At 36.3% G+C, this 12,478-nt stretch overlaps 2 protein-coding genes across 7 annotated transcripts in view; both read left to right on the forward strand.

Annotated features, from left to right (window-relative positions):
• LOC109833863 lies at positions 51–6,417 on the forward strand. 6 transcript variants are annotated; one of them, XR_002245370.1, is made up of 6 exons: positions 154–485; positions 935–1,331; positions 3,992–4,026; positions 4,109–4,860; positions 4,976–5,105; positions 5,195–5,591. XR_002245370.1 is itself a non-coding variant. In XM_020401697.1 (4 exons), the coding sequence occupies exons 1-4, from the start codon at positions 468–470 to the stop codon at positions 4,844–4,846; spliced, it is 1,188 nt and encodes a 395-aa protein (XP_020257286.1). In that variant the 5' UTR covers positions 154–467; the 3' UTR covers positions 4,847–5,123. The 6 variants fall into 6 exon arrangements, 1 of the variants encoding a protein (XP_020257286.1); XR_002245371.1 differs by lacking the exon at positions 154–485 and adding an exon at positions 51–145 and having other exon boundaries at positions 841–1,331; positions 4,109–5,105; positions 5,195–5,586; XR_002245369.1 differs by lacking the exon at positions 5,195–5,591 and adding an exon at positions 6,346–6,417 and having other exon boundaries at positions 4,109–5,105.
• The window catches only part of LOC109833865 (expansin-A10-like), a 2,023-nt gene continuing 1,196 nt past the window's right edge, over positions 11,652–12,478 (forward strand). Inside the window, 2 exon segments of the mRNA XM_020401698.1 lie at positions 11,652–11,866; positions 12,105–12,433. Of these exon segments, the coding sequence (XP_020257287.1) occupies positions 11,740–11,866; positions 12,105–12,433 (456 nt within the window). The 5' untranslated portion in view covers positions 11,652–11,739.

A 12,478-nucleotide genomic window follows, 5' to 3' on the forward strand; every position in this document is an offset into this window, starting at 1 on the left:
TTTTAAAAAAAAAAAAAAAAAAAAAGAACTTGGGGTTTTAGGGTCTTTTTATTTATTATTTCGCTTTCCCTTTAATTTGGGTCCTCTCTTTCTTCTCCTTCGATCAACCGCTCAGGCTTTGTTCCCCTTTGAACTATCTCGTTCGGTAAGAACTCTTCCCCTTTGTTTTTTTTTTTAAATTATGGAACTTGTTTATTTGCGTTATTTTATCATCAGTTACGGCATTTTTGGATCATGAACTCTAACAAAGTTATCCTTTTAATCCCGACCTCACCAGACTCGATGACTAACTGCACGCCGTTTTGTCGAAATGTAAATTTATTGTTTTTTTTTTTTAAATTTTTGGCAAATTTCACTGGTGGAAGGATGCTGCCCTTGAGAATTTTATGCATTTTTATGGAAAATTTCATCTTTGTTCAACTGTGGTATCGAAGAAGGAAGTTCGGGTTGAGTTTTAACTTTGTGCGATGGCCCCCACTGGTCAGGTATATGATGTTTATTTTTATTTTTTATTTTTTCTAATTTTGGTTGTCGCCTCTTCTTGGATTGTCAATTTCCATCCTTTTCTTTTTCCAAAATTAGTTTTGTGACCCAAAATTATGGAACATTGCCCGTTTACTATGAATAAAACATTGAGTTTGTTTACATGACATAGCTATCTCATTGCCTCACGAAATCACAGCGTAGAAAGCAATGATTCCTGTTGTTTCAATACCTTATTGACCATCAACACACAGAGAAGTGGTATCACTAGTTCCATCCCTGCATCATTAAGTAGTTTTGTAACTTTTGTTCTAAGCTAATTGATTTATTTATTTGACGTTTTATTTCTTATAACAGAAGTTAACCATAACTTGGGCATTAGTGTGGAGGGAACCGTGGAATTTGATGTTCAGAGAATTGACGAAAAGGTTGTTATTCCTGTGTTTGCTAGGAGAAGGAAAGGCTGGGTTCTCTTTGTTGTGTGGCCGCAAGGCCACATGGGTCGAGTTCTGAAAGTAGAGAATGGTCGATGGGGCCAAATGAACCCATTTGGAGATCAAACACAAGTTACTCACCGCCGTCGTCAACAACATGGGATTACCAGTTACAGACTGAAGAGTTGAGATATGAGTTTGATGATGGTGGTGGTATTGTGCTCGATGATTCATCTAGCTCTTCAAGTAGTAAAGGAAGTAGGAGTTGGATACATGGTGAACAAGTGCTTGATCATCGATATTCAGCATCTAATGGTGGCTTTTCCTACTTTAACAGCCCTTCTGATAGTTATCTGTGCCAGCAGTTGATGCCACCACCAGCTCAGGGTGTTATTGTTAATGACTACTTTAGAGGTACACGTTTCTTCAAGTAGTTTGAAACTTTGAGTCTATTTGTAATAGTTGACCCTTAATTTGACTTCAGTATTGGCAAATAATTTTTTTCTCTTAGGAAGTTCATTGAGTCAGCTAAAAAAACATCCTACTTCCATTTTTAGCATATTGTATTTATGGCTGTGCCCTTGATGGGAATACTTGAGAAGGGAATCCTTGAAGATATTCCGTATTTGGGAAAACCTTTATTAATATGATTCCGTTTCACAAATATCTAGACTTGGAGGACAAGTCGTGAATATGATAAGCATGCAAATTGACAGGTGACGAGAAGATACTGGCATTGAAATGGTGGCACATAAAATCCTTAAATTAGGATATTCAGGCACGACGATCAAAAATTCCCTGCATCCATGAAATACAAACATTAGCACACACGATGTTTGCATGTTTTCTAAAATTTTAGTGGACTGGAAGCAAACTAGAACTTAATTACTAAATGCTTTGTCTAAACCTTGATATGGAAACATTTAGATATAAAATTCAGGACGAAGCAAAGGGAAAAACCATGAAACCCAGTCCAACATCCAACCTGACACAAATCCATGTTTCCATGATGATCCTCACCTTCGGAAGGTTTATGTTGTGGTACAGTGATATCCTCCTATAATGAAGAGTCCTTTTCTACATTTCCCTCCTTTTAATCCCCCTCTCGCCCCCACCTAAAAAGTCTTTCTCATACACACGACTCATTTTCCTTAGAGCAGGGAAAGCATGTTAAACATATGTTAGGTGCTTTCCAAGAAGGAATGTTACACATATGTTAGGTGCTTTCCAAGAAGCAATGTTACACATATGTTAGGTGTTTTCCAATGTCTGACCCATGTAGCTTGCTCAATTTGATACGTGTGAGTGCATTTTATGTTATGAATCTTGAAAAAATAATTCTTCTAATACATCTCCGCAACCATATTTGAATGCACTATTTAAAAGTTTTCTTTTCTTTTGGTTCCTTTGTTTTTCTGAAAATTTGTTCCATAAATTTTTCCCCTTTTAACCAAACACATGATACACACACCTCTCAAAATATAAAACAAATAAATAAAATATTGATAACCTATACTATTATATCAATCATTCTGCACATTTAAGTTGGTAGCCTTTACATTCGAACATGTAATAATGTTTCTTGCACCTGTATTTCATAGCGGATTTTGCATTTTTTTTTGTTATGTACGTATAACTATTCCTCTATCTTCTAAAAACTATTATATCAATCCTTCTCCATATTTAACTTGGTAGCCTTTTCCACTTGAGCATTTTATCATATTCCTTTCATTTATATTTCATAGCAGATCGTATTTTTTTTATTAAACTTTTTTCCTTCGTACTCTTAGATCTACCTATCCAGTTGCACATTTCTTCTTTCATCTTCTAGAGATATCGTTCCTATTTCCTTTGGGATGAGTGGCTCCCAAATAATTTTTACTTCTCATCTATTATCTTAACAAGATCATCCCTTCTTTCAATTTTTCTCACATACCATTCATCCTTATCAAATTGAATTGTAGGGATTTTGTACCTTGGTTTCGAAACTACTATGCTGATCTATCTTCTGATAAGATGGCATTATTAAAATATTCTGCTATGCCCCAATCACATATACCGAAGGAAGTTGTTTCAAGCATAAGAAAATCACTTCATTTTGAGGTTAGTTTCTTGAGTTAATTCACCACTATTTGAAGCCAAAAGATTAAACTAGTGTGATGTTATCATCTCTCTATAAAAGCAACGATCGTGGAATTTGTTATTGTTTAACTGTCTTCCGAGAGACCAAATGTTTTGAAGTTTGGCCTGTACTTAAATTTGATGTGTGAAATGAAAGCTTTATTGGTGGAATGTTTTTGTCCAGTAAAGAGTGATGGACAAGCTTTCTTTCCCATACAAGAAGATATTGATGAAGCTCTTTCAAAAAACTTCAAATCTCATACTAATATCATAGTTGCAATTAAGCAGTCGACGACTCCTTAGATTTATGATGTTTTGAGCAGTTGAGTGAGGTGAGCGTCTTTGTTGTCTTTTGGGTGAGTGACACCTATCTCCTTTGGGTTGAGAAAGATGCAGTCCTGAAACCATCCATCCGCTGTAGATGTAATTCATCTGTACTGTCTTAAGGAAACCAACCTTCTTTTTTAATCTCAAGTGTTACCCGATCTTATGCAGTATGGCATTTATAGAAGTTGCTGGCTCATTGGTTGTTTGTAAACGATGCTATATATGATTCTCTAGATCCAAAAGAATGTGATAAACATGTCTAGAAATTTAGCTTTAAGGACAATTAGATATATATATTAATTTTAAATATTGAAGAAGCAAAATTTAATTTCATAAATGATGGAAAAACTATTATCAGATATGATTAATAAAGATGTATTTTGGAAGAGGTTGAACCTGTATGTTCTTAACTTCAACACTATAGCCCATTTGAAGGGTGGGTTAGTATCGTATTCTTGTCAATTAGTGTATTGATGTTTTGATAGTGTTGAATCAGGTTATATTTGATCAGTGTATTCCCTGTAATTGGCAAACCTCGACTTTTCCTACATGTTATATCTGCTGGAAATATCCTGTTTTATTTCATTTAATGCCTAAAAGTAATTCTGTTTTTTTTTCTCTTCCAGAATCTTCATCCACGCCACAGACCTTCACGCGAGAGGTATTTCCTGCACACACCATATAAAATGAATATTTTACTGCAACATCTTATTCCTTTATATCACTGGCATTTCTTTTCATAGGGAACCTCAAGAGTTCCAGAAAGCGACTCTTTCTCCTCTCAATCAGATGACAGCGAGTACGAACCTGCATCGAAGACTCACGCTTCCTCTCACCGCAGCTTTTCAAGTTGCTGCTCATTCATGTCAAAGCCTATACACCCTTTCTCATCCTCTGAGTACAATGTCGAAGGTGAAGAATCTTTCAGTGATATCTCCATACCATCTGAAGCTGAATCCTTTTTCCAACCGAAGAATGTTCTTGGAGGCTCAAGATGCAATCTTTGTGAAAGATTTTTGTCTCAGAGATCGCCATGGGGAGCTCGTCGAATAATTTTGAGCGGAGATTTGCCGATATCTAGTGTTCTATCATGCTGGCATGTGTATCATGCCGAGTGTTTGGAGAGGATCACTCCCAAGCCACAAAAACTCGACCCACCTTGTCCAGTTTGTGAGAAATTTGAGAATGGTCATCGTGTGGAGCAATGGGCTATATGTCGATTGAAGAATGGGTTACCGAGGCTGAGATCGCTTGGAGATGAGGGGACATCGAGGGTTTGGAGTTGTGGAAAGGCGGGAGATTGTGTTGAAAGGGCTGTTGATGTACCGAAAATGAGTAGTGGCATGTTGTTAAGGGATCGGGGGCGGAGCAAGAGGCAGCTTTCTTTTAAGAAGAATCTAGGGAAGGAGAGGGCTGAGAACTCCAAAAGAAGTGGGTTGTGTTCTAGTTTGGCGCCGGGTCCAGCATTGAAGAGATGGTGAGCTCTTGCAGTAAGGTAAGAACTGATAATAGGATCTTATGTAGTTTATAGCTATTCTCACATAAGGAAATCCCATATGGTGGTGGGTTTGTGTTTGGGGTTGGTGGTGGTTAACTATTCCTGTTTATAGGCGGTTCAGGTCCGAGGGAGATGTGATGCTTTCAAGTAGAGGATGCATTGGCCTGTAACTATTTACTTTATAGACCACAATGCTGTACCTGCAAGCTAGTTTTTTGAAATACATTCTACACTGGAAAAAGGTTAGAAATTACCTAGAATTTGCATCTTTTCTATTTAATGGTCTCTCCCTGTGATTCATTGGGTCTACTATTCTATGTTGCATGGACAGGAGCATAGCATACTCGTGACACGGCATGATGAACCGACACGTGACAAATTCTGAAAAATACACGAAATATAAAATATATGATAAGAAGTATAGTATCGTATCTATAGGGTTGATTGCTTATAGAGCCCGTGCGGTATCACTGCCTTGGATTGCAGCTCCAATATGGCAGCCCTGCGGTGGATGTTTTTTACTTTTTTCGCCCTGGGTGAAATTTTGGTAGATATTACCCTTAGTTGAAATTACTGAGTCTGTGAGGTCAAGTGTTAAAATTTTTAGCCCAAGGGGCCTATCTACTAAAATCAAACTACAAGGGGGTAAATTCAAAGCGATAATATTACAGGGGTTGTTCTCTGACATCTATGTGCAGTTGACGCTCTCTGATATGGTGTTCAACGCTTCACTACTTCATAATAAAGTTGTGTAATTCCAGGCTTCTTGTTTGTTGTTATTGTGTATTTCATTTTCTTCTGTTTTTTGTGGTCTACATTTGATTTGGTTAATCCTGACTAAAATGTAGAATGTAAAGAATCTTAACCATTTCATGATTCTTGTACACCGTGTACATACATGCAAGGCTTATCCCGACCAAAAATTTATCAGCCAAAATTTGGTGTACATACTTAAACATATTTCGTAGTATATTAATTAAAAAGATGAGAAAGAATCAAAGCAGAGGTTCTTTATTTAGGCGAAGGCACATTTACTGCCGTCCTGAAAATTATTGTGTTGGTGTCAACATTCTATTCTTCATGTTGAGAGGTTGTGATGCGGTCTTATTGAACTGGTCCATGTAGGCTAGAAGCGACCTCTAGGACTACCGCATCAGGTTGAAAATATCAGGCGAGAAACCGCGATGTATTCTTAAGTTATCAATTTCTTTCTTCTACCAATGTCTACTCCTTGTAATTTATTGCTACCATTTCCAGTACAATGAAGATGATCACAAACTATTTCATACGAAAGTGCGTAATGATTCGGTTTACACCCGTTCCTTCGTCACGCTCTGCAATGAATTTTGATTTGAAATTTGACGCATGTTCTTCAATCCTAGTGGTTATTGATCAATGTATCTTATAAAATTAGTGGTCCCAAAATCCATATTAGCGTAGCTTTGACATTCCCATGATGTCTCTTACTAAAGATGTCTACAGGAATTCGTTCTTCTATGTAAAGAAGACGCACAAGTCAGCCACAGAAAGAGTCCCCTTCCATGTAGTTTTGTCGGGCCTCTTCAAAATCTTGAGGGCCATGTAAAGGCCATATGGCCCATATCCTTATTTACATGACCCCTCAACTGTGGGAGATTCAATTTTATTATTATTATTTTTTATTTTTAATGAAGGCCGGTCCATTGGAACAAAAGTTGTAAATTATGATATATATCTTGTCTTCACGTGACACATTTTTTTTTTGCCCAAATAGAGCATGACGCATACCAAAAGTGTGGCTAGAGCACGTGTGGAGAGTGCGTTTCTACACAAGTGAGAATGTGTCGCAAAACTTGTGACACGTACATGTGTTATAAAATTTGTGATGCATACATGTGTCACAAACTCACGACACATATATGTTGAGAGTTGTGACACATACATGTGTCAAGAGTAGTGACACATAGCTTTGTCTAGGCTATAAAAATATAAAGAGTATCACTGTAAAACACTATAACTTCCCAAAAAGTCACCAATTATAGAATTACTCTCACCAAATTACACTTACCTATCAAGTTGTTTAGCTTATACACTATCATAAATATTTAATCATCATTATAATTAAAATCTAAGATTTATTATTTAAGCCCATCTGTAGATTCTCATACAATCCATGCTGAACTATTAGCCTTTTTCAATTATATATTTATGTGTCGTGGTTTGCCGCACTTTTTATTTGTGTCACTATTGTTTAATCCTTTGCAAATAAAACGGACACTTTTATTTGTGTCATAAAATAAATATAGACAAATGAAACTTTTGTTATAGTGATAGCCACATAGTTTAGAGAAAAGAGTGTGGTGTAGTAATCTTGCGGAGATTTAGTCATCATTATGCAGTAATGTTGTGGTGTTAGTAATCTTGTATTTATTTCAGCATTAGGTAAACCTCTGTCCCATAATCTAGACTTGTTTATACTGCAGGGGTCCCGAAGGCATAAACTTACACACATGTACAACTTACAGACTGTTGTGTGGTATATTGACTCTATATATCACACAAACTATACTAATTTAAAATCAACCGTGACATTATTTTCAACCGAAGTAATCATAAGGAGAAAACAAAGGTCTTCTTCTTATGGTCTTTGTTAAGATATGATAATGATGTTGTAAGCTTTTTACTGGCTTAACCTGGGTATAAAGTGTAAGCTGAGGAAATCACCACATTAATTAGAGAGGGGCTTTATTCTCCTCCCCCCTCCACGCTTTATTAAAAGAAAAAGGTCAGAATTCAAGCAGTTGGTTAGCGGTTAACTTAAAAAGATAATTCTACGGAGACCCACTAAATCTCTCGAAAATTGAGCACCAAATCAACACTTTATATTCTTAACCTCATTCTTGGTACAAATATTTTATTCTTCTAATCTAAGTTGCGTGCAGGTACACCATTCAGAAAATTCATGTCTATGGAGCTTTTAAATTAAAGGACTACAAAAAAAAAACCCATAGTTAATAGCCCACAATGGCATCTTTAGCTTTAAGCATAAGGCCAATTTGATCCTAGTATAAAAACCAAATCGTGGCATGTTGCATTCTTCAAAAAGAAAGGATTAATGGTCTAAACCCCACAAAGTGAGCCACTAGGAGCCAAGAACATGAGGGAATATGAAATGAAATGAAATGCAATGCATGATAACCTTAAGATTTGTTTTCAAAGCAAATCCTATGGGGTCTCTTGGTTGAGCTCCTTTTTTTAGCTACATTGACCTAATACCACTTCATCTAACAAACAGTCTTTATCTTTCGAAAATACTTTGCGATAAAATACCATCTAAAAACTACTTAAATGTATGATAGTCAAGCAAGAGCACTAATTGAGAAATGCATGTTTTACTAATAGGGGTTAATGCAGAGATTCATTTGGATAGGTTAAGTATCTTGAATAATAAAATGTAGCCATAGTATTCTAGCTATTTTCTGCTCTACAAATGTTAAAGTTCCGCTCTCTTAGGAACTATTTTATCAGATTATGATTCTTGTGTATATCAAGTAACGTTAGGTTTCCTTCTGAGTCAAAGTTATATCGTTGCGTTGACCATATGAGAGATATCGTAATTAATTGCTTAAAATTTTCCATTTAGGGGTTGTTTGGTTGTTGTTGGTAAAGTTGTGTTTTTATGACACAACTTGGGAAGTTGTTGTCCACCTCATCAATTTCACTTTTAGGGGCTGTTTGGTTGTATGTTTTTACCATGTAAAAGGATGTAAAGTGTAAAAAAGTGGGTCTCAATGTCAGCTTTCATCACTTTCATCACTTTTCTTTGTTTGTTTTTGATTCCATTGGAATCATAAAACACTTGTTTGGTTTGCAAAATGAAACTTTAATTGTTTGTTTGGAAAGTGTAAAAAGTGGTCCCTACTCAAATGATCATATTGGTTGGAATTATTTTTTATTATTTTTTCCTAACTTCAATGTTAGCTTTCTCCTAAAATCATGACTTTTTTTCATGAAATCACTTTAGGGGCTGTTTGGTTGTTGTTGGTAAAGTTGTGTATTTATGACACAACTTGGAAAGTTGTTGTCCACCTCATCATTTTCACTTTTACACTTTTCTTTGTTTGTTTTTGATTCCATTGGAATCATAAAACACTTGTTTGGTTTGCAAAATAAAACTTTAATTGTTTGTTTGGAAAGTGTAAAAAGTGGTCCCTACTCAAGTGATCATATTGGTTGAAATTACTTTTTCCTGACTTCAATGTCAGTTTTCTCCTAAAATCATGTCTTTTTTTATGAAATCACTTTACAAACCACATCAGCATATGAAACCACTTTACACTATTTTCACAATTACAAACAAACAATTGAAAGTGATGAAAGCTGACATTGGGACTCACTTTTTTACACTTTCCATCATTTTACACGGTAAAAACATACAACCAAACGGGCCCTTACAAGCCACATCAGCATATGAAATCACTTTACACTATTTTCACAACTACAAACAAACAATTGAAAGTGATGAAAGCTGACATTGGGACCCACTTTTTTATACTTTACATCCTTTTACATGGTAAAAACTTGGGACCCACTTTTTTATACTTTACATCCTTTTACATGGTAAAAACATACAACCAAACAGCCCCTTAGAAGCGGAGAATGTGACCTTGCTCATAACTTAAGAGACGCAAAGCATGAACATGAAAATTCTAGTGCTAGCATCATGATGACGTCACGTATATTTGTTTTAGAATAATAGACTTGAGTGCCAATATCAAGTGGTAAATTAGTCAGGCTATTGTGAAAAAAGGTTGAAAAAGAAAGGAGTGTATCTCAAGTTGGTTATTGACGGTTAAAGTTCGTTAAGAATTTATAAAAGCACTCTGGATCACTTTACTTTTAGCTTTTCAAAAGCTATTAAAGAATTGTTATAAATTTGAGTATTTTTGATGCTAAAGAGACCCAACTATAGGCCTTAAAGATGTCAAAATTCTCTGAAGCAGACATACAATTGGAGCACAAATTAAGTATTTTAATTTGTTGTCTCAAACCCTTATATGTTGAAGTTATACTAGGATTTGAGAATGGTCAAATTTGCTGAAGAATTCTTTAGATTTCTTTTGATGATTTAAATGGCAGTTACTGTTTGGATTACTTAATCAGAGCTGACAGTAAGCATGATCAGAGGTTTGCGTACGAATGAGATTGTTAGAGAAACTGAACAACATATATTTCAAGAAATTATCATAAACTTACCCTTTTTTTTCCAGAAAACCCCCATGACTAAATATCATAAACTTACCTGTAACAAAGTTTATGATATTTTTATGAAAAAGGATGAAGAGCCGTGGTAGTTTCTTGCAGGTTAACCCTTAAAAGTGACAGCTCTCATTTCAACTCTTTGACAAAGTGAATTACACACACATTTACCCAACGGAGGGATTGCTCTTTTATCCCAGTAAAACTTGGGTAAAAAAAGCAACTGAAATCTTGCAGCAAAGCAGTTAGTAAGGGGCTACTTGTAGAAGGAGAGGGGGTAATGAAAAGCAAAGATACTGAAAACTTCCTTTCTGTAGGCTTAGTAGAGCCACCAGCTCTCTATTCTCTCCGAGTGTAAGGCTGTTCACAACTTATGCACCCATGTGCTGAGGCCTGAGGGCTCAGAGATCGCATTTATTCTTAGGGTTTGAGGTGAAAATTTTTTCGAGCTATATTATTCCAGTGATCAGTATATTTATGTCTTTTCGACCCCTAAGTTTACAGCTTCATTGTTGTATCTTTTTTAACTATTGCATTTATACATAACTACTAGAATATAAGAGCTTGTTTGGCAACTCACCCGCTAATTTGACATAATACAAGGGATTTTAAAATGATATTAGAGTTCGTCATGATAAACTAGTCTTAACGTGAGAGCAACGGAAGTCGATTAGAATCGGTGATAATTTGTAGGCTCTTTCTGATTGTGGTTCTTTGATTTCTCTCTTTCCAGATCGACTCTAATATCCCGCAATCATTGTCATAATTTTTTGTTTTTACCATGCATTTATGGACTCCTTTAGTCCATAATATCATCTACGCATTAAAAGCATACTTAGAAAAACTATGTTGTGTGAAATAGCATATAATTCGATCGGAAAAAGGGCAATTAGCATGCAGGGTTACATCAGAGTGTAAAAGTACCAACTGTCGACCTTTATCATAATTACTAGGAAAAATTTTCAAAACCAACCCATTTAGAAACTTAATTGCAAAAATCGACCCATTTCGAATTTAATTGCCAAAATCAACCCAGTTTCAGCCATCACGGGACTTCACAGATTCAGCCATCACGGGACCTGAAGTCCCGTGAAGTTTAACAACGCGTTTAAATTTAGTAAATTATTTCGCCAAAATAGACCCAGTTTCAGCCAGCTGGCTGAAACTGGGTCGATTTTGATAATTAAGTTGCAAATAGGTAGTTTTTTGTAATTAAGTTGCTAAATAGGTTGGTTTTGAAAATTTGTCCTAATTACTAAGTTATGATGCCGTAAATGAGACTTGAAGAACTACCAAACATAATAACATACAATTTAATCTCCATCAAATTAAATCGCAACTGTATGTTACTCCTATTAAAAACTACAGTTGGGTTGTTACAGATGCTTGTTACTATTAACTGAAGAGACCAACATACAACTCGCGTGTGGCCGTTACGCTTTTGCTCTTTGAATCCCAAATCTTCCAGAGAGTCCTTAATGTAAATAGCTGTCCTCTTTGTCTTTGGGGATGATACCCTTCACTCTTCAACAAACTCCCTTGGCTCCACTTTCAATAAACCCTCTATTTAAACCCCCCCTCCACTCTCCTCTCACTCACCCCAAGCAAGCAAAGAGAACATTCTCCTCCTCTTTGCTAATGGCTTTTCTTGGGCTTTTCTTTGTGGGTTCTCTCTCATTGCTCTCCTCTGCTCTTGGCAATGGAGAAGGATGGGCTAATGCTCATGCCACCTTCTATGGAGGTGGTGATGCATCTGGCACAATGGGTACATCTCTGCTAAAATTCTGCTTTAGCATAAAATTGCTGATAACCCCCTCGTCCATTCCTTCAGTAGCACTTATCATCCCGAGATTGGTTTCGAAAGTGCTAATAGAACAGTTGAGGGGTTATGTGTGCTGTTAAGGGTATGGACGAGGGGGTTATCTGCGATTTACCCTTTTTTGTAATTATCTTTTGATGATACTCGTTTCCTAAGCAGCTTTTTTTTTTGTGTGTGTGTGTAGGTGGGGCTTGTGGGTATGGGAATTTGTACAGCCAAGGATATGGGACTAATACTGCAGCTCTGAGCACTGCTCTGTTCAACAATGGTTTAAGCTGTGGGTCCTGTTATGAGATTAGGTGTGTTGATGATCCTAGGTGGTGCCTTCAAGGCTCCATTGTGATCACTGCCACCAATTTCTGCCCACCAAACAATGCTCTCCCTAATAATGCAGGGGGGTGGTGCAATCCTCCACAAGAGCATTTTGATCTCTCTCAGCCTGTCTTTGAGCAGATTGCCAAGTACAGTGCTGGAATTGTCCCTGTTTCTTACAGAAGGTGACTTTTTTTTTGGGTAACTTTCTGATAAATTACCATGGAATTTGATTCTTCACTTGGC

Source organism: Asparagus officinalis, chromosome 3 (genome assembly GCF_001876935.1).
Source record: "Asparagus officinalis chromosome 3, Aspof.V1, whole genome shotgun sequence".
In the NCBI taxonomy this organism is placed as follows: Eukaryota; Viridiplantae; Streptophyta; class Magnoliopsida; order Asparagales; family Asparagaceae; genus Asparagus; species Asparagus officinalis.

What these genes read in the sequence shown, in the direction of transcription:
- LOC109833863 (XM_020401697.1), top strand. An exon ending in TGTTAATGACTACTTTAGAG is followed by an intron (nt 1,332 to 3,991) that starts GTACACGTTTCT and finishes TTTCTCTTCCAG; the next exon opens with AATCTTCATCCACGCCACAG. An exon ending in CACAGACCTTCACGCGAGAG is followed by an intron (nt 4,027 to 4,108) that starts GTATTTCCTGCA and finishes TTCTTTTCATAG; the next exon opens with GGAACCTCAAGAGTTCCAGA.